Source organism: Giraffa tippelskirchi, chromosome 4 (assembly GCF_054371585.1).
Source record: "Giraffa tippelskirchi isolate mGirTip1 chromosome 4, T2T-mGirTip1v1.2.pri, whole genome shotgun sequence".
Classification (NCBI taxonomy): domain Eukaryota; kingdom Metazoa; phylum Chordata; class Mammalia; order Artiodactyla; family Giraffidae; genus Giraffa; species Giraffa tippelskirchi.
In genome coordinates, this window is record NC_137278.1 from 97,834,477 (window position 1) to 97,856,381 (window position 21,905).

At 44.2% G+C, this 21,905-nt stretch overlaps 1 protein-coding gene across 1 annotated transcript in view; it reads right to left on the bottom strand.

The window, feature by feature from the left end:
• Window positions 1–1,166: 1,166 nt before the first annotated feature.
• VWA3B (von Willebrand factor A domain containing 3B) overlaps window positions 1,167–21,905 on the bottom strand; it is a 195,169-nt gene continuing 174,430 nt past the window's right edge. Inside the window, 6 exon segments of the mRNA XM_081484474.1 lie at window positions 1,167–2,046; window positions 2,048–2,290; window positions 11,569–11,669; window positions 13,752–13,889; window positions 15,017–15,141; window positions 20,587–20,698. Of these exon segments, the coding sequence (XP_081340600.1) occupies window positions 1,806–2,046; window positions 2,048–2,290; window positions 11,569–11,669; window positions 13,752–13,889; window positions 15,017–15,141; window positions 20,587–20,698 (960 nt within the window). The 3' untranslated portion in view covers window positions 1,167–1,805.

A 21,905-nucleotide genomic window follows, 5' to 3' on the forward strand; every position in this document is an offset into this window, starting at 1 on the left:
AGCACAAAGAACTGGGCATTTTCACTGAAGGACAACACGTTGAACATATCACTTAATGGCATTGAGCATATCATGCACTGTAATGTAATATCAATATACTATTATGAATATTTGTCCTGTAGTTCATTTTGCATCCCCATGGAAATGGAGAAAGGCAGAATAGTATAATGGTCTCTCTGCAGCCTGGCACACTGTCAGCACTCAACTGTTTACCAAATAAATGAATGGATACATGCAGGCTTACATGAATGCACACATGCATGAAAGAATCACTATGACCAAGAGAATGGTTTCTTTCCTACCCCATCAGTTCTTAACTGTGCAGACCAAACCCAGATGACTGCTCCAGTGTCTTCCTGCTGGGGTTCTGGGTGACAGGATGCCCAGTGATAGGATGCTCTCCCCAGCCTTGTTCCAGATCATTTCCTCACTCCTCAATTCCTTCCTCCTTGTATTACTGATGCATTTTAATCTGATGCTGAGTCAGTGTCCCTTTTTCTTTCATATTTTTGGAACTGGATTCCTCCTTGAAATTCTTCACCATAACCCTGGTGACCCCCCTAGCTTTTAGGAATATAAGCATCACTTTTAATTAGATTATGAATTTTAGAGTATCACAACACTGCCCTATCTTTTCTATTTGGAGAAAGCATCCAATATTTTTCTTATTAATAATCTGTACCCTATTATTATATAGACCCAGGGCTATTACTGACTAGGAGAGGAGAATTTGGGAGACTATTTTATTTTTAAAATTAATGAAGCTGAGACTTCACTGGTGGTCCAGTGGTTAAGAAACTGCCTTCCAATGCAGGAGATGCAGGTTTGATCCCTGGTAGGGGAACTAAGATCCCAAATGCTGCAGGGCAACTAAGCTCTCAAGCCACAACTAGACAGCCTGTGTGCTGTAACTAGAGAAGCCCACGCTTCAGTGGAGACCCAGTGTAGCCAAAAAAATAAAAATAAATAAACCAACCTTCTCATCACTCATCTCTAGGAAGCTGCAAGGAGAACTGCCTTTCCCAACATCTACACTAAGAATGAGAGGGGAAAAGAATAAAATTAATGAAGCTAATTTTACTAAACAATTATTGAATAGAAGTGAATATTTTTGTATGTCACTGCCAAAATGTGTTCAAAGAAAACAGTAACAAACAGCCCAATAGTTTTGAAATGTTTCCAATGTAAGAGTCTTTATTCTGGTTCCACGCTCAATTAGAAGTACCTACAACAGACTTCAGACAAAAATAATTAGGGAGGGCTCAATAAAAATTTTCAGACAACAACAAAATAGGTAATGTTCAGTTTTACAGCTCTCAGACAAGCTACTAGGTCTTGATTTCAGTCCTAACATTTAATGATAAAATCTCTGATTATGATGAGATAATCAATGTAAAGTGAGATTGCAAGTTTGGTTTAGAACTACAGAATTTCAAGATTAGAACTACAGATTTCAAAAAACTTGAAAAATCCTATGAGGGTGATCTGTCAGATTAAACTTCTAGGTGTGTGTGTCTACTGGAAGAGGGTATTCCATCAGTTTTGTGAGGACAGGGGAAATAATAGGATAAAGAATGCCCCAGAAAAGTCAGAACCAATAGGCTCAACTAGATCCAGGTAGAGGACGGCAGGGACGACTACCTTTGTTACAGCCAGGGAAGGCGAGGATAGAATGGAGTGCGGCCTTACCTCAGCAGAGGGGCTAGTCCCACAGTGTTGGGTGGCTGAGGGCAGCCCTGAAGGAACACTGGTTCTCGGGAACATGGATGGCGCTAGACTGCTTTCAGGTCTCTCAGTGGTGCTTCTCAGCCCTCGGCTGTGGGTCGCTTGATGAGGGCAGGGTGGGGCTTTTCCAGGTGTGGGTGTGGCAGCGATGGCAGGGCTGGTTGACTCCTAGACCCCAGGCTGAGGACATTCTCTGAGGAAGTGATGTCGGCATTACTTAAGGGTGTTTGAGTTTTTGCTGTGCTGGGGCCTAAACTGACCCAGAAACTGGGGTGTGGGCTCACATGCACTATCCTTGAGAGAGACTTCAGGGTGTTCCTGGGAGACATGATGTCCCCCTCCCAGCTTGGGCTTAGGATGTCTCTTAGGGTGGGAGTCTCGGGACCTGTTGCCACAGGAAGAGTCATCTGAGTCTGAGGAGGCCACCTCCTGGAGAGGTAGCTTCTTGCTGGCTTTCTTTTTCTTCCTTCTAGGGTTCTCCTGTCTTGCAGCTTGTAAATCCCCTGTGTTAACTTCTTTGATTGGCCATACTAGGAGAGCAGAGTTCTTTGTGTCCATATCTTCCCTAGAGAGGGAGAGAGAGAGAGAGAAAGAGAGAGAGAGAGATCAGGGTTATCCTGGTTTTGATGGCTGCTGTGTCTACAGAGATGTTCAAGTTAAGAAATAACAAGTGTGGGTGAGGATGTGGAGAAAAAATAACCCCTTTGCACTGCTGGTGGGAATGTAAACTGGTAGTGCCACTATAGAAAAGAGCATGGTGGGTGGGGGGTCCAGGAAGGGGAACACATGTAAACCCATGGCTGATTCATGTCAATGTATGGCAAAAACTATTACAATATTGTAAAGTAATTAGCCCCCAACTAAAATAAATAAATTTATAAAAAGAAAAGAAAAGAAAAGAAAAGAGCATGGAGTTTCCTCAAAAAATTAAAAGTAGAACAATATTTTTGATCCAGCAATTCTACTTTTGGGCATATAGCCAAAGAAAATGAAATCAGTATCTTGAAGAGATATCTGCATTCCCATGTTCACTGCAGCATTACTTACAATTGCCAAGATATAGAAACAGCCTAGGTGTCCACTGGTGGATGATGGATAAAGTAAATGTGACATATGTGGAATATTTTTTAGCCATAAGAAATAAGGAAATTTGCCATTTGTGACAACATGGATGGATCTTGAGGGCATTATGCTAATTGAAATATGTCAGACAGAGATAGACAAATACTATATGATCTCACTCATATGTGAATCTAAAACAAGCCAAACTCATAGAAAGGGACAATAGTATGGTGGTTGCCAGGGTCTGGAGGCAGGGGGAGGGGAGGCGGGGGTTGGTGGGAGAAACTGGGAGATGTCGGCCAAAGGGTATAAAAAAATAAAATATATTGGGCAGTTTATTTATATTGAAGTGTTGTCCTTCAAAAAAGGCATCTTGGGAACACCATGATCCCATCCCAGCCATGCCATCACGGCACACTATTTCAGGAACCTGCCTTTTTCAGAGGCTTCAGGGCAAAGTAAGGACACCAGCCGCCTGGTATTCAAACTTATTTTGTTCCCATAATCAGTATCTGCCACCTTGATCACCCACCTATCATGCTGAATAACTTTGACCATGGTTGTTTCAGATCCTTTTGGAAATTGTTAAGAAAAAAATCAGTAGAGTGAGAAAAAATTTTTAGTTATTTTTAAGTAGAAAATTCCATCAATCAAATCCCTCTTCAGTAGTCTGAACCTCAAACCACATGTGATACTTTGTAAAGACTGGCTCAAGGACTCAGGAGGTAATTTCCAAGAGAGATTAAAAAATTGGCCTGACCACTTTATACCCATTAAGATAGCTATTGCCAAAAAAAGAAAAAACAAAACCAAGAAGTAACAAGTGTTGATAAGGATGTGGAAAGATTGGAATCCTTGCAGTGGGAATGTAAAATGGTACAGCTGCTGTGGGAAACAGTGTGGCAGGTCCTCAAAATACTAAAAATAGAATTATATAATCCAGAAATTCCACTTATTTCTGGGAATAAGTGGAATTTATCCCCAGGGACCCAAACAGATATCTTAACATGGTGATTACTCTTGAAATGAGGAACTAAGGATGGTTTTTATGGTCTTTTTGTTTTTTTGTTTTTAATTCCTAAATTATATCGACTATGCATTACCTTTGGAATAGGAATAAAACAATATAAGAATCTGACTGCAATGTGGGAGACCTGGGCTTGATCCCTCAGTCAGAAAGGTTCCCTGGAAAAGGGAATGACTACCCACTCCAGTATTCTTGCCTGGAGAATTCCATGGACAGAGGAACCTGGTGGGCTACAGTCTATGGGGTCGCAAAGAATCAGACATTACTGAGTGACTAACACACACACACACACACACACACACAAGTTGTCAGGATTAGAATCAAAATGGATTGGGGTTTTGATCAAGGAAAAGCCTTTAGATAAACAAAGCAGATGCTTCTGGGCCACTTTATCATACTCTCCAAAATGACTGATGCTGGCCAAGTTCAAAATATTCCACAAGGAAATGTCCCCTCATGGGATGGCCAGCAGAGTAGGTGTGAAATGAATCTGATGTGAAAGTTCTTATCCATTCCCCCCATTCACCCTCACTTTGCTCCGCGGGGAGGGGAAGGGTGGCCATCTCCTCACTTCAGTCAGGGGACATTCTCCACCAGCACATCTAGAAGGACCCTGCTAGGTGGTTCTCTTTTGCCCTGTGTGTATTCAGTCTCTCAGTCATGTCTGACTCTTTGTGACATTTTTGGACTGTAGTCTGCTATGCTCCTCTGTCCATGGGGTTTTTCAGGCAAGAATACTGAAGTGGGGTGCCATTTCTTTCTCCAGAGGATCTTCCTGACCCAGGGATCAAACCCACACCTCCTGCATTGCAGGCAGATTCTTTACTGTCCGAGCCACCAGGGAAGCTTAAGCCAAAACTGAGTTAAATTTAGTGCCCTATTGTCTTCCACTATAGAGTTAACTCAGTAGTACAATAAACAGTCCAACACTATAGGGGGTGTCTGGGGAGCCAGCCACTGTGTCTTCACTAGCTCTTCAGAGAAGCTGGTTCGACTTCTGGGAAGAGTTCTGAGCCTCCTGTCCACACTCTCCTTAGCTTAAAACCCAATGCATTTCCTTGACCAGGCATTGTCAGCTTGCCCATATTCTTGCCGGTTCCCTGAGGCCTCAATTCTGTTCTGCCCTAAGTGTGTCTCTGTCAGTAAGACCATCTTAGTAAATGAAGAACAGGGGGCCCTCTGGGGTGGGCACTGAGAGATGTTAGATGAGGATCAGGAGGCCCCGGGGTTTTGACAACAGAAGGGGCAGGAAGTGGAGAAACTGGTAAGAAAAGGCAGTTGCTGGGGTTTCCTGGTGGTCCAGTGGTGAGAGTCTGCTTGCCAATGTGGAGGACATGGGTTTGATCTCTGGTCCAGGAAGATTTCACATGCCTCGGGGCAACCAAGCCCTCCTACCACAACTACTGAGCCTGTGCTCTAGAATCTGTTCTCTGTAATAAGAGAAGCCACTGCAGTGAGGAGCCTGAGCACTGCGACTGGAGAGGAGCCCCTCCTCTCTGAAATCAGAGAAAGCCCTCTTGCAGCAACAAAGGTCCAGCACAGCTAAAATAAATAAATAATTTGTAAAAAAAAGAAAAGGCAGTTGCCATCCAAATGGCTCCCCCTGGCCCTCAGGGGCAATGGGTCTCCATGACTCTGTTCTGGTCCCAAGAACTACACACCTTCTGAGGACAGGTTATGGCATTTTCCCCTCCGGATATGGCAGGGCACTCAATCACAGGGTTACTGCCGAACTGTTTATCTTTTAGGCCTTGGAAATGAGGCTCCTGACCTGACCAGGATGGACCGAGGTTGCTAATGACATACAAAGGCTTAATGATTTCACAGGCAAGCTCCTTTCAAGGGAAAAATAGTCAGTGGTGACAGGGCGAGATGGTGGGAAGTGATTCATCTCGGGTAATGTCAGAGTCTGCACTGAATCTTGAAGCTTTAATCAATGACTTAATGTCCCTGCTGTCAGGAAGGCTGTGTGAGGCCAGGCTACATGGATAAAGGGAGGAGTGTTCAACAACATGGGAATTATCATCGCCTGTTGGGGCACAGTCTTAATTCAAACAGCTTGATGGAAAATTACTAAACTGCTCAAAGAATGATAACGAGAGGCTAGTATTTTGTGTAATAGGAATTAAGAGCTGGCCATAGACCCAGACAAACCATATCTGAACCCTTGGAGGAGGGTCCCCCTGCCAGAACTCTTATCCCCAACTGCATCCCACGAAGTCCACACGGTTATAATCACGCATCAAGGGAAGAACACTCTTGCTTCCAGGATCTCATGACCAACACTCTACTTCAGATGCCCAATGATTTTCCTCCAGCACAGAGACAATAATTAGTTCATTCTGGCTTTCCTGAGATCACATTTAGAATGTTGCTAACTTTTTTTCAAGAAATCAGACTTCCTCTACAGTGAATCTTCTTAAAAAGGAGCCTTGAAGGCAATCTGCCCAAGTTGTGCTCTGTCAAGAAGAAAGGGAAGGATTTCCCTGGTGGCACAGTGGATAAGAATCCGCTTGCCAATGAAGGAGACATGGGAAGATCCCACATGCCATGGGGCAACTAAGCTCGTGCACCACAACTGCAGAGCCTGAGCTCTAGAGCTGTGCTCTGCAACAAGAGAAGCCACCACAATAAGACTGCACACCGCAACTAGAGAACAGTCCCTGCTCTCCACAACTAGAGAAAACCTGAGCACAGCAACGAAGTCCCAGCACAGTAATAAATAAATAGATTTTTTAAAAAATTTCAATAAAGGAAGGGAAGATGGATTCCAGCTCTGTTGGGAGGGTTTTCCAACCAGTTACATGGCATCAGGAGCATGGATTCAGCTGCCAGAGCTGCCCTGTCCAGAGGAGCATGTGGGCCCCAGCTGTGGGTGGTTGAATAACACCAGTAGGGGCATGTCCTTTCGCAGGAGGAAACTGGAAGTCTGAGCATTAAGCCCACCAGGCACACTTTCCTGGAAGGAGCGAGAAGCCACAGACTTCTGATGTGAACAGGATCCCTGGGGAGGTAGTCAGGGAGACTGAGGACATGAATCTCCTGCTGGTGAGAAGGGAGGATGCCAAAAAGCAGGGAACATTCCTTCCGGTCCACTTGCTTTGGGGAGTTAGAAAAAATTACATGTGTGTTCTCTAAATGGGGAAAGCCATAGACAGGTCAGGGGATATTCTCGCAAAGAACAGAGATCTCTGATGCCGTGAAATATAGAAAAAGCTCAGGGACTTTCCTGAAGGTAAGGCATGGCAAGAGGGATCATTTCCACTTCTTTCAGAAGCGCCATTAGAGAACCCAGTCATTGGGTTGCAAAAGAAAGAAGAAATTGGAACAGCCTCACAAACATGGTGATACTAAAACTATCTCCTTTAAGGACTAGTTATTTGGAATTTAGCAAACTTGGTAACATATTTTGCAAACCAAACTTATTATGAGGCTTTAAGAATCATTTCAGTGTCAAATTTTGAACTGAAAATGAAAAATTTGTATCAGCTGCAGCCATATTCAATCAATGTTGAACTCTTCACCTTCCAAATACTGTTCTTCCTGCCTTTCACTATGTAACACCCTCGTAAGGAACCAGAAGAGGGGTTTGCTGAAAATACTCTGTCAGCCCCAACTGAAGACCCCAAGAAGGAAGAAAAAAAGGAGAGGCAGAGGGTGGGAAGTTGGATATCTGGCAATCTGGTCTATAGCTGTTTGGGGCCATGTACCCCTGGTCTCACCAACCCCAAATTGTTGGTTATAGTGGATTTGATATTTTAAAACAAAATTTAGTCAAGTGATGTCCTGTTGGAGTTGTAACCTACAATTCATTTCTTTAATTAGTCTATCGAAGAAACCACCGTAATTTTTTTTAATGGTCTCATTTAGTGCAATGGTGTGAAGATCTGCTAAAGAACAACCAAAGGGAGGTGGTACCTTTAGAAAGTGAGTGAGAAAGACAGAGAATGAAGTCATGGTTGCCAGGGGGCAGGGGAAGGATTCAAAGAAGGGATAGTTAGGGAGTTTGGGATGGACATGTACACATTGCTGTATTTAAAATGGATAGCCAACAAGGACCTACTGTATAGCACAGGGAACTCTGTTCAATGTTCTATGGCAGCCTAGATGGGAGGGGAGTTTGGGGATGAGAATGGATACATGTGTATGTATGGCTGAGTCCCTTCGCTGTTCACCTGAAACTATCACAATATTGTAATTGGCTATAACCAATACAAAATAAAAAGGTTTTTTTTTTTTTTTTAAAAAAGAACCATCTGCTCCAAATGTATGAAAATCATACAAAGTAAAGATATCTTAGAAAAAAAAAAAAGAGTGGGTAAGAAAGAGCCTCTGATGAGAAAGGACCTACCAGAAGGAAATTCCAGCGTAGATACAAAATCAGACCTACGCCTTTATTCTGTGTGCTCATATCTGCCAGCTCCGATTATGGAAACAGAGACAGATTAAGCTCTGAATTTAGCAGGCTGGATATGACCTCTGCTTAGGAGAATTAAAGGCCATCTCTTGCTAACAGAGAGGCAGCCATAGCAACAAAACAGTGGAAATTACAAAAGGGGACAAGAGGGTCAATAAATGCTTCTGCTGTGTAAAGACCCAGAAGCTGGGGTAGGTCACTAGCAGTGAAGAGTTTTAAATAAGGTCTGGGTTAGTACTAAGGTAGAAAATAATGAAAGGCTTTTCTCAACGTAGAAAGGATTGAATTTTAATTCTAAAATAGTGATTGATAATCTTGAGTTTAATGAAGATGGTCGATACCTAGACCCATGTATCCATATTCCTTTATTATGTACTGTAATTTGGATATCAAATTGAGTAGGATTTTGAGATGAACAAAAAACAGTGCTATTATTTAAAAATGAAATATTCATCTAGAAAAAGGATTGTAACATTGATTTTCAACAATCATACCTAATCAAAGCTTTTCTGTGGAACTATACACCCCTCAAAGAGTCTTGCTGGACATCCCCTAGTATTTGTTCATCTGTTCATTCTTCAAATTGTCCTTGGGTGCATCTTGTAGGCAACCAGGATATAGAAGTAGATAGAACCTGGCCCCTGCTTTCAAAGACTCATGTCCAGTAAGAGTGATGACCATGGAAGCACATGGCCCAACACAAGGCAACAGTCTCATAATGAAAATGTTTACAGGAGGCAATGGGATCACTTCACCACAGAGAACTGGAGTCCCAGAACATCACACAGGGGTGATGGGATGCTTGCCTTTGATGTTGGAATTCCCTAGGCAGCCAAGGGCAAGAGTAGCATTCCAGGGAGAGAATACTTAGCCTATGTAGAGGCACAGGGCTTTGAAAAAGCACAGCATGGGGAAAAAAACTACAAGTTTATAAATTTAGTATGGTTAGTGTGCAGAGGGCTTTTGGGAGGATAGCTGGGGAGTAGCTAGGGGAAAAGTAAAGCCAGGTAGGTAGGCTTGGTTCAGGTCAACAAGAAGCTAAGCTAGGTTAAGAGGAGGCATTTCAGGGAGGAGGCAGCTTTAGTGGAGGAGGGACAAGAGCAGATTTGCCTGTGAGGAAGATTCTTCTGCTCAGCCCTCAGGGAAGATGGCTGGACAGCAGGGCAGCAGGAAGCCTCCTGAGCTAGGGTAGCACATTTGCAGCAGTAGTGAGAAATATTTGCAAGCTGTAGAATATGTCTGTCTTTAAATAAATCCACTTCTTACCTATCACTTTGTCTCTCACTGAATTCTTTCTGCAATGAGATCAAGAACCTGAGCTTCGTTAAGCCCTGAGAACCCACAGTTAAAAGACAGACGGATGGATAAGGAAGCTGTGGTACATATACACAATGGAATATTACTCAGCCATTAAAAAAAATACATTTGAATCGGTTCTATTGAGATGGATCAAACTGGAGCCCATTATACAGAGTGAAGTAAGCCAGAAAGAAAAACACCAATACAGTATACTAATGCATATATATGGAATTTGAAAGATGGTAACGATAACCCTATATGCGAGACAGAATAAGAGACACAGATGCATAGAACAGTCTTATGGACTCTGAGGGAGAAGGTGAGGGTGGGACGTTCTGGGAGAATAGCATTGAAACATGTATATTATCATATGTGAAACAGAACACCATTCCAGGTTCGATGCATGAGACAAATGCTCAGGGCTGGGGCAATGGGATGACCCAGAGGGATGGGATGGGGAGGGAGGTGAGAGGGGGTTCAGGATGGGGAACACATGTAAACCCATGGCTGATTCATGTCAATGTATGGCAAAAACTATTACAATATTGTAAAGTAATTAGCCCCCAAGTAAAATAAATAAATTTATTAAAAAAAAAAAAAAAAGACAGTGGGTTCAAGTTCCAGTCTGGGTTGTGTGGTTTCAGATCTGGGTGGTAAAGGGAGTCCAGGGTAGTTGACTGAGCAAGGACCCCGGACATTAGGGTACAGATCTATTAGGGGAACTACTGACTGAAACTGCCTGCCCTGGCCAGGCACCATAGTAACCACTTGCATGAGTTATCTCAAGCAGGAGGTCCTGGTAAGGAATGTGGAACTAAGAAGCGTACCACCAACTGGAAGAATTCGGGGAAGGTCAAAAGGAGAGAGGAGACTCCCGTCCACATGTCCTACCAATCTCCCAGAATCCTACTGGCTGGAATCCATCTTGGCTGAGTGATGTGTGCACCACCAGGAAGGACCCTGAATCAGAACAGCTGGCCTGACACAACCCGGAAACTAATCCCATCACCATAAAACTGAGACTGGGAGCCACAGGGCAGAGTAGTCCTCCTGGGTTCCCTTGCCCTGCTGCTCTCCATACAGGTGCCCCTTCCCGATAAAGTCTCTTGCTTTTTCAGCACACGTGTCTCCTCGGACAATTCATTTCCAAGTGTTAGACAAGACCCCACCCTTGGGTTCTGGAAGAGGGCCCTCTTCCTGCAACAGACATGCTGGGCAGGTCAGTGTAGGACAAGGAGGGACTCTGACATCAGGGGGAGGGATCCAGGCTTCCACAAGCCCAGAGGTGGGGGAAGCAGCACACTGAGAGAACGTCTGGTGGTTTCTGTCTATGAAGCACAGGTGAGGCCACGGGGATATAGAAGGTTGGCACCCAAAGATGGCCCAACTTGTGCTCAAGGTCACCTCCAAGGTCATGGCTCTGACTCCAACTTTGATGCCCCTTGTTGGCCCCAGGGACTTGGGTTCTTGCCTACTCTCCAGGCCTCAGCTTTTTCTTACTGATTTTGCTTTAATCCACCCTTCCAGCTTTTAGTGATCCTGCTGCCTCAGATAAAAATGTGTTCACTCCACTGTTGCTCCAGGAAACTACCACCCACCCACACTCACCAGGGCACAGGTAAGCCAGGACATGCACCTTACTCTCACCCCCCATGGGGAGAGGCAACGGGCAATTGGTCCCAAGAGCAACTTAATCTAACCTGTGCTTTCTAGTAAGATTTCATCTTAGAAGGCCTTGAATCCTTACCAATAAAAGGAAAATAATTCCTTCAGATTCACGACAGGATTGAATGCTTTTCTGAAAGGTCAGTAAAATACATAATGTTGAATTTGAGCTTAGAACCAGATAGACAAACAGCCAGCAGATAAAAGGTATGATGTAGAAGGAACCATCATCCTAGACCTGCATTTTAGCAGGAAATCCTCACTTTTGCTTTTCTCCCCAAGCATTTAGAGATCATGGATCTCAACTCAGAAGCAGATGAAAAGCACAAAGACATAAATCAAATTCAGAAAGTAAGAAGTTGGGTCCACTTACACTTTTGAATCCTCCTGAATTGGGGGTGACTTAATATGAGAGCAAGAGAGAGCATATTTGTTTTGGCTGATCTTGATGAGTGCACTCCGACGGCAAAATTCCTGTAATAATACCAAAAGAGTTCATTCAATTTAAATCAGAAATGTCCACAATTCAGATGTGATTTTATTTTTCTAGTACAACCCATTGTAATAGCTACCAGACATTCTCCTATTCTGGTGACACTTAAGAGAGTGGTTTGAATGCAGAGTCTAACTTGGTAATTTAATGCTGAATAAAAGTCATCATTGAATCCTTTCTGTCATTTTTCCACATTCTGGATAATTTGCCAAGTTCACCTCCCTAAGATGTGTGTGTGCATGCACAAACACACACTATTTCATATAACTATCTTCCCTTCCATCTTACCTTCAGCCTTGGCCATCCCCTTTCTGGACTTATAAATTATCACCACCACCTGATGCTCAATGGCCCACTGTCAGCCCCTGGGTCTCCCAGAATTCCTATCAGAACTGTCCTTGGCATCCATCTTCCGTACCACGCTATCTAGTCTCTATGGCCCTGCTGCCCTGTGGATAATTTCTGAGGTCCTTCCTGGGCTCCGAGGCTCTTCCTCAGGGACCCTGGGTCACCTGGAACCCATTCAGGGGCCTCTCTTCCAATGACCCTATATCTGCTTTCTCCTCTCTTGCCTGGTAGAAGTCCCCAGAGTGGGGCCACCTGGCAGAGATGCTTCCCACCCTCTGCCCTTCCAGCCTTCTTCACTATCATCCAAACAGCCCCAGAAAAGTCCATCATCATTCAGGGGTTTTTCCTGGATTAATGAGAAGGCGCCCTTTCTCCCTCTTGATCTGTCGGATTGGATACAGCACTCCAGGGGACACAGGCTCTGATGGCCTTCACTCATCCATCCTAAATTTCATCCCTTCATCCTAAAATTCACTCACCATGACCCCTTCCCTGATGGACATACCTCAGTTATAGTCAAGAATTGACAAGATATTTTAACTCTGTTTACTAGGCAAGTTGGGCACAGATACTTACAGAGCAGGCTATAAAACCAGACTTCCTGGGTTCAAATGCCTGTAACACTGCTCACCCTGGGTGTGACTTCACTTCTCCACTTCTGGCTTCTTATATAAAAATGGGGATACAAGTATGCACCTCACAGTGTTCTCAGCATCCAACTGTTCACTATGTGTGAAGCACTTGGGTTTGTACCCGTGCCACATAGAAAGTGCTGAGTACAGTCAGCACGATTGTATTTGCTTGCCAATACATTTTCCAGGCATATTACGTGGGCCATCAAAACAACATTATTTCCATTAGAAACATCACTTATGCAAGCACTTTATAAAATCACGGTGAGAATGTGTTCATTATCAGCAGCGGTACCAGGGGTGCAAAGATGGATTGGACCAAGGCCCTGCCTTTAAGGAGTTGGGAGATTAGAGAGGGGATCTGGTGTGAGAGGAAGGCAGGACAGTGTGCAAGGGGACCTGGGGGCCTCAGCAGAAACAGGGCAGAGTCTTCAGGGGACAGGAGTTTATATGGAAGAAGATGGAGAGGGTGATCCAGGAAGGGTTAAAAACCTAGAGGCTTGAGAAAGTCCACTGTGTTCAGGAAGCAGTGAGCCTTCCATATGGCTCGGAGTCAAACTCACAGGGCAGGGGGGTCAGGCTGAGGTTGGGCTGGGCTTTTCCTTGAGGTTGAAGAGAAGTGTGTGTGTGTGTGTGTGTGTGTGTGTGTGTGTGTGTGTGTAGGGACGGAGCAGGCACATCAGGTAGGCAAGTGACCTCATCAGATTTGTAACCTGATATTTTTTCTAAAACTTTTAGGAAAAATACATAGGGAGGAGCAGTAGGGAGAGAGAGTGGGGCTGTAAGAAACTGGGAGGCTCTTTACGAAGCCAGAACTGGAGCAAGCCTCCCCAGTCCCCAAATGTGGAACAAGAGTCCCAGAGACCATCTGATGGGGGAGTTAGGAGAGCACTGTGACCTTAGCAAGGGCAGATTTCGAGTTGCCCAGTGGAAGGAACTCTAACCACAGGAGCTGGATGTGCAGGGGAAATAGATACAGCCAGGGCAGGAAAGAGCCAGGCACTGCACAGAAGAAAGGCAGGGGTCCAGGAAGCTACTTTCTGCCTAAAGAAAAAGTCCTTTTCTAAATGAAAGTCTACTTACTCTCCGGTTGTTACACTTTAAAACTGTGTAGAATTTATCTTCAGCCCTATTTTGATTTGGAAGTGCAATAACAATGGCAGGGACATAGAAGTCAAATCCTTTGGGGATCACAATTTTGGCAAACACATAATCTCCAACCTGTAGATGAGAATATCTTTCAGAGCAAATATTCAGCTTATGGACCTTAGAAACAATAGTAAATAAGCTTGTTTGAAAACACCCCAAGATGCTAGCTGATGCTAGGATTCAAACACATATTTTTTTTCTTAGTTGGAAAGAGTTACTAGTTCCAACATTCTCTGGGTTCATAGGGCCCTGGCTGGAATTTTGTGATCAGTTTGGGGAAGCTGCATTCAGCAGGGCTTCACTTGCCAAGGGTCTCAGGGACAGCCAGTGAAGTGGTGAGGGGTCTAGAAACCAATTCCTACAATGACTGGTTGAAGGAACCAGGACTCTTTGACGCAAGAATGAGTTTGAAGGGCTATCAGGGACGGAGGAAAGGAGCATGTTTGTTTAATGTGGCTCCGAATCTCAGACCTGGAACCCATGGGGAAAAGTCACAGAGAGATAACTTCCAGGAGAAACAAAGTCTGGTGAAGGGACACACAAAGTTTCAGGCATCAGTCAGATGGAGGGGATTCATGGTCGGGGGAAAGTGTCCTGATGTGCCTTTGGGTCTGCCCAGGAGATGTGGGAACAGAATCCTCTGAATGCCCCTCAGTGCTTTTCCTCCAGGCTCATACTATTCAAGAAACAGCAGCAATGGAACTCTGCAGAGGCCTTCTCTCTACTCTGGCCTTGGTGCTGGAATAAGGATAACACAGGAGAATGGGCAGACACAGCACGGCTCTGATGAATTTATAAGGAGATGAGAACACATCAGCCCGGCTCACCCCTGGGATGCACATTTAGGGGTAACTGCATTATGGCATCAAGGTCTGGCATTAACTGACTATGGTGTCAAGGCAAGTGCTACCTCTGCTCTTGTTATTCCATCTGTTTTAGTATCATTTCCTGCAGTGAAAGCTTCCAGAGCTCTAGCAGTTATAGTAACTCCCTTCCCCCACCCATCTATTGTCTGTAAAGCAACAAAGGCCTTAAGGGGCAACGCAAGCAGGTCTGAGCTATTTAAACAGGGCGTTAGCAGATGAGGGTCAAGAGCAAAGAAATTGCTAGGCAAGAGGTCACAGGAACAGGGGCTGCTACTGTCCAGAGCTCTAGGAAGGGTGAAAAGGGGTCCAGGAACAGCTGGCTGGAGCAGGTACCTGGAGCAGTGGGCAGGGCATGGCGCCTCCCACCGGCATGATGAACGAGATGGGCACAACCTTGGTGTCTCCATACCTGAAGCCCACGAGTGCATGGGTGGAGCTCACACACTTCTTCACAACTCCTATAAGGAATCAAATTATTGAAATAAAATATAAAGACAATGCCTGTCCCCTTAGGCTTGCCCCATGCTCTTGGGTTTGCTAAGTTATAACACTTTGCCTGCTGAAATCAGCAAGCCCCTTGATTTCTCCACCGCATAACACTGGATTCTGTGTGATGCCTGCTAGGATGAACCAGCTCAGACAGCAGTGCCTGCTCTGGTCTGGAGCTGAGCTGGGAAGCTGAGAGAACACGTGGGAACTTGTTCAATCAGTATTCCCAGAAGCCATCCTGATGGGAACACTGATCCTAGAAATACCCTCTCCCTGGATGCTTCCTACCATCTTATTTATTTATTTTAGCCATATTTCCTTCTATAATATACTTGGAGACAGAAAATCGTTATTGTTAAATGGAGAAAGTGAAAGGAAATATGAATTCCCATCCTCAGCTTCTCATCTGATATTACACTCCCCACGGCTTCCCTAAAATGTATAATCAAAAAACGAAGAAAAAAAAAGTAAATTTTCTTGTCTAAGTTATATGGGGAGATTATTATAATAGGAAAAGAATATATCAGTGTTAAGGTTCATGTATTTTGTTATTTATCTTAGGTGAAATTAATTTTCCTATTGCAAAGGGATTATCAATGTTAGGGAGAGGTTTTTGACAGAGACGCTTCCCCAGCAGTAACAGCTTCACTTGGACCCCCTTATCCCGAGACAGAAATGTGCTCATCCCTACATTGGGCTCCAAAGGTCTGAGTGCCTTGGCTTCCCCCGTCCAGCTCACACGCCGGCCTCACCGTCTCAGGTCCTTCCAGGTGGCAGAGAAACAGCTGCTGGCTTTCATCTTGAGTCCATGCATCTTGTATCAGTTATTTATTTATAAAGAATCTAATCCTTTTATTTTATTTTGGCCACACTGCGAAGCTTACGGGATCTTAGTTCCTCCACCAGGCAACCAACCTGTGTTCTCTGCAGGGGAGGAGCTGAGTCTTAACCACTGGATCGCCAGGGAAGTTCCCCATATTTCTTGTTTTAAATGGCCAAAGAAAGGGGAAGCTTAAAAACAAAACAACCGCCCTCCCCCCCCAACACACAAGTAAACCAGCTTTATGTTGTCTATTTTCTTATTGGACTAAAATGTTTGGTTTGGTTTTTGAAGTACTATTTACACACTATTCACACATTTTCTACCACAAACTGGCTCTACCCTTTTCATTAGGAAAACAAACGCTACTTTTTATAAAGAATTCCTGCTATGAAAACAAAGAACCACTGTGAGGTGAGAAGAATCCTTACGTCCCCAGCATGTGTGTGCCCCCACCACAACCACCACCCACTGCCACGAGCACGGGGAGGGTCCACACTGCCAAGATGACCTCGTTGGACAGTGTGACCCTCCTCGAATTCTCAGCCTTTGGGACTGTGTAGAATCCAGTCTTAAAACTGGGGTGCAGTTTTTCAGGTGTCTGCCTGAGTTGAGCAGCTGTGCAGCTGCACAGCCCATGGAGTCTACACCATGTATTAGCTGCTTTTTTACATAAAAAGGCTGCTGACCCCTGATCTAGATCATTAGACCTAGACATTTGGTATGTTACTACCAGCTCTTTTCTGTTTCAATCTCTGCATTCGTGGGTTTTTGTTCACCTCCAGAAATCAGTGCAGTTTCTTCCCAATTAACTCTAGAGGCAGCCTCATGGTGTTGACACCTGGCTGGCTGTTAATCAGGGCGGAGGACCCAGAGCTGCTGGCCTATCTGCTTATGGCTCAGCCTCTGCACTAACTCCTTCTCCACCTCATTAAGGAGTCGCTGCCATTTCCAGGTCCTGATTCAAGATCGGCTTCCTATTCTGGGCTGCCCTTACGCCGCAGTTTCCTTCTGCCCTCAGCCCCAGAGAGGTGAGAAGGTATCTCCCAGGGCCATTTGGGGCTCTGGCTCTGGAGGTTGGATCAGAACCACTTCTGTGGCTTTCCGTCTTCCTCCTGCTGGAGGCTCAGAGGTCCCCATCTTCCTGGGTATGAGTCAGCTTCCCCACCTCGGCTGGTGGATTCTCCTATACCCAGGTGGGAGGAGAAGGGGGTGCCTCCCAGTTGAAACCCTCAGTGAAAACACTGCCCATGACCAAAGGTCAGAGGAATGAAGAAACAGTCTAAGTAGACAGCATGGGTCAGTTCATTTAGCGAAAGAAAGCAGGAGTGGTTGTCAATCTTCATTCCAAACAGAAATTTCTCAGGCTGGAGTGCAGGTTTTTTACCTCTGGCTATAAGAACCTTCTGATATTCACAGCTGGGCTGGGATTCCGTTTCCTGGAAAAGGCATCTGTCCTGCGCGACTAGAAATGCACCTTCCACTTGCCCCCCCTCCACTGACTTCCAGCCTACACATCTAGTCATCATAGTCTCTTCTTCCTTTAGTCTCAGAGGTTTCCTCTGTAGCTCATTGTGCTGGTTTTTGCCTTTTTGAATTGCTCTTAAACTTTTAAAACTACTGTTAAAGTTTTTAAACTTCCAGCAGTGTTCTATACCCCCAGGAGAGGACCCCAGGTGAGTTGCTTATATCTCCCAAGAGGCGGTAATAGAAAAACTCTACAAGTAATTAACACTTTCCAATTTCAAAATGCTGCACATTATCAAATTTAATCGACATCATGATATTATGGGGGTTTTCACTGTTTTAAATTCCATCTGCAGAGAGAAGGAAACAAGCTCAGAATGTTTCAGTGATGCCTGTCACCTGGCTGGTAGAGGCAAGAAACAGATTTCAAAACAAAAAATTAGGATTTTCTGGTCCTAAATCATTACACCTGAGAAAGTATTCTGTTTCCCACCCCCAGCCTTTTTTTTTTTTCCTGTGGTAACTTGTTCTGGCGGCGTAGTGCAGAAATCTTGCAACCCAGACTTTTCATCATTGAGGATTTCCTGAGATAAAATGCTGCTTTCTACTGAACAACAGGAAAGATGACACAGTTCCTACAAATAATGATTAAAATAAAGTTTTGAAATGTGTCCGCCTTCCTGATTTTCAGCATCAGGATGAACCAGGCTATCAGCTTGTCACTTCTGTTCTGCACAACACAGTCTGTCCTCCACTAGCTAATCCACACTGATCCCTGGAGCAGAGGTGGTTGTTGTTCAGTCACTTAGTCGTGTCTGACTATTTGTGACCCCATGGACTGCAGCTTGCCAGGCTTCCCTGTCCTTCACTACCTCCCGGAGTTTGCTTAAACTCATGTTCATTGAGTCGGTGATACTATCTAACCATCTAGTCTTCTGCCACCCCCTTCTCCTCCTGCCCTTAATCTTTCCCAGCATCAAGGTCTTTTCCAATGAGTCAGCTCTTTGTATCAGCTGGCCAAAGTACTGGAGCTTCAGCTTCAGCATCAATCCTTCTGTTAGGTAGTTAGAATAGGAAACAGGAGTCCAAAATGGCGATGGCTAAAAGACAAAGAAGGGAAAAGCCCGCAAAAACAGAACAAAGGAAGGTCAAAGGAAGGTCCGAGGACCGGAGTGAGAACTTCAGGTAGAACAGCACTCCTGGCTAAGCCCAATATGCATAGGGCAGGCCCGGGGGAAGAAAAAACACATAAAAAGAGGAGCCAAAGCCCTCCGCCCCCCACCCCCACCCCTTCCCGCGCGCTGGCGCGCTCCTCCACTCTCTTCTCTTCGCGCTTTCCGGTTGGCATGCCCTCACGCTTCGAGGATGGATTCTCCTGCTATCATCTAAATAAAACAGAGCTGTAACACTGAGCTGTAACACTGATTCGTCTAAGAGCTATAACATGGTCCGTTCGAGACCTGAGAGCTATAGCACGGTCTGTCCAAGACCCGAGAGCTGGGACTCGCCGAGGGCTCTAATGTCCGTCACTCCAAATCTTTGTTGTGACGAGACAGAACCAAGGAGCATACACTCGCCTGACACTTCCAATGAATATTCAGGGTTGATTTCCTTTAGGATTGACTGGTTTGATCTCCTTGCTGTCCAAGGGACTCTCAAGAGTCTTCTCCAGCACCACAATTTGAGAGCATCAATTCTTTGGAACAGAGGTAGCCAAATGAAAATCCCTACCCTGCTTCCCAAGGGTGGCAGCAAGAACTGAGCCAGCTCTGCTCCTGCATAGACCTGCCGTTAAGCAAGGGATGCTTTGATCCAATTGCTCTGAAGCTGCTTTCGGCTTAGCTGTTTTTCTCTAGAAACATTTATGAGGCTTTGAACAAAGATTATCAGAAAGGAGTCACCAAAGAAGATCATGCCTGTGCTCCTCAAAATTCTATTTGGCCTTCTTTTTTGGAAGGGGTAAAAAAATTCAAATACAATATGTTAGTTGTTAGTTCTACACATATGCCTGCTAGAAACCCAAATTCCTATTTAAGTATTTTTCCCACTTAAAAAGCAGATTTAATTACTTTAATAAATAATTTTTTTAAACTGGTGATTGACAGTAAGATTGACTGTACTTCAAAGTATAATCTTTTTGATTGATACCTCTTCTTCTGGGTTCTTTAAGCTCTCTTTCCTCATAGGCTTTTACATGATTTCAGTGAGTACCTTTGTGCTGACATGTCAAAAATCTCTATCTCTGGACAGATTTCCTCTCCAGACTCTAGATCCATATCTCCAATTGCTTCTCTGACAGCGTTAGTGTCTCATGGTGCATCTACAATTCATCAGGTCCCAGACACATTGGCCTCTTCCTCTAAGGAAGAGGATGTCATAGGCATTTCATTCTCAGGGCTTCTAGTGAAGCCCTGCTCTTCCCTTGGTAGAACCCTCTCCCCCAGATAATCTCATGGCCCCTTTTAATTAATTTTTAAATTTTATTTTTTTATTTTTTTTGGCTGTGCCACACGCTATGTGAGATCTAAGCTTCCTGACCAGGGTTCAAATCTATGCCCCCTACAGTGGAAGCCTGGAGTCTTAACTGATGGACTACCAGGAAAGACCCTTATCGCTCCTTTTGAAAGTCCTTATTAATATATCACCTTACCCATAAACTCCTCATCGACCACCATATTTAGAATTGTAGCCTTCACCTTTGACGTGCTCAACGCTCTTCGTGGCTCCATTTTCCTTCATGGCCCTGGATCTGACACACTATGTATTTTACTTATTCGGTTGCTGTCTGACTCCCCCACTAGCATGTAAGCTCCATGAAGACAAGAATTTTCTTCTGTTTGCTTACTATGTTAGACCAGCACTTTAGGAATATTACATACATGGAACATAGTAAATATGTAGTAAAAAACTTGTTTACTAAACAAATAAGATTAATATAAGTTTTTCTGGCGATTACTTCTCCACAAATATGGGTAGAAGCCTCATCATCCTTTCATTTTAGAAGTGGAATACCTTAGTACAGCTCATGAAGTGTCAGTGTGATAGAGAAAGCACAGTTTGAGAACTTCTGGTCCCTGATATCATATTACTTAACAAAGGAATTTTACGAAATAAAATATCTACCTACCTGGAAAATAAAAGCCATTTTCATCACATCTTGCAATAACCTTCTGGCCTTTGAGTGGATCCAACATTTTTGATTTGTTTTTCTTTGTTGGAGTTCCTTGAATTTTCTGTTGCTAAAAAATAAATAAATAAAACATTAATAGTTGATAGAAGAAGTCAATGCAGACAGTGAAAATCACAGGAACAAGACAGTTTGTTATTCTCTGATGAGAATTACATCACTGAAGAATTACAGAACATGCACATACTATATACTCACTCTGGAGGACTCTCTGTTGGGGAACAGGCTTTTAAACTTGAACAGATGTGGGGAACCACTGCACATAGAATATGAGGCAGAATTTTCAGTCTAATCTAATCAAGTTTTGTTAAAATGAAACCAAAAAATCAACCTTTTCCAGAGAATTTAAACAGAACCTAGAGTCTTAAAACACGATATTCAACATACATGCATTATACAATCCAAAATGCAACATACAAAAAAGCAAGCAAACGTGATCAATTCTCAAGGTAAAAGGCAATTGATAGACCACAGAATTGAGATGACTCAGGCATTGGAATAACCAGATAAAGACTTTAAATTAGCAGTTGTAACCGTAGCGTGAGTGCCAGGTCGCTTCAGTCGTGTCCAATTCTTTGCGATCCTACGGACCATGGCCCGCCAGGCTCCTCTGTCTATGGGGTTCTCCAGGCAAGAATACTGAAGTGGGTTGCCTTCCCCTTCTCCAGAGGATGTTCCTGACCCAGGGCTGTGGGATGTGTTCAAATCTTCAGACTCACATAGCTTTTAGTTTATGTGGCCACAGACAAAAATGGAAGATGACCAACACCCTTTTGATGTTCCCACCTAGTTGGATTTTGCTTGGGACCTTCCATTCTCATGGAATTTCTGTTTTTAGAAATGCAGTCAGTATATCAAAGAGGATGGCCCAACACCATTGGTAGATGGTGAATATCATCTGACTGTTCCTGGGCTTTCAACCAGAGGAGACGTCTAAGCACTCCTTTCCATGGGTGATCAGAATGACCTACTGCCAGTCTGAAATGGTCTCAAAGAGATGGGACTGGACCAGGGGACAGGAGAAATGGGACCAAGTGCTATCCAGGTGTGGGCTTAGGCAGTATATTAACATTTCTGGGCTTCAGTTTCTGTGTGTACAAAATAAGACGACAAAATAAATGATCTCTAATATCCTCTAACATCTGTCCAGGAGAGTCTTAGCCTTAGTAGACTTTCTGCAGTACTGGAGAAACTGTCAGGTCACATGCGTACAAGGGCAGGAACACAAGCATGATACCCTGGCTTGTAGTTTTTACAAC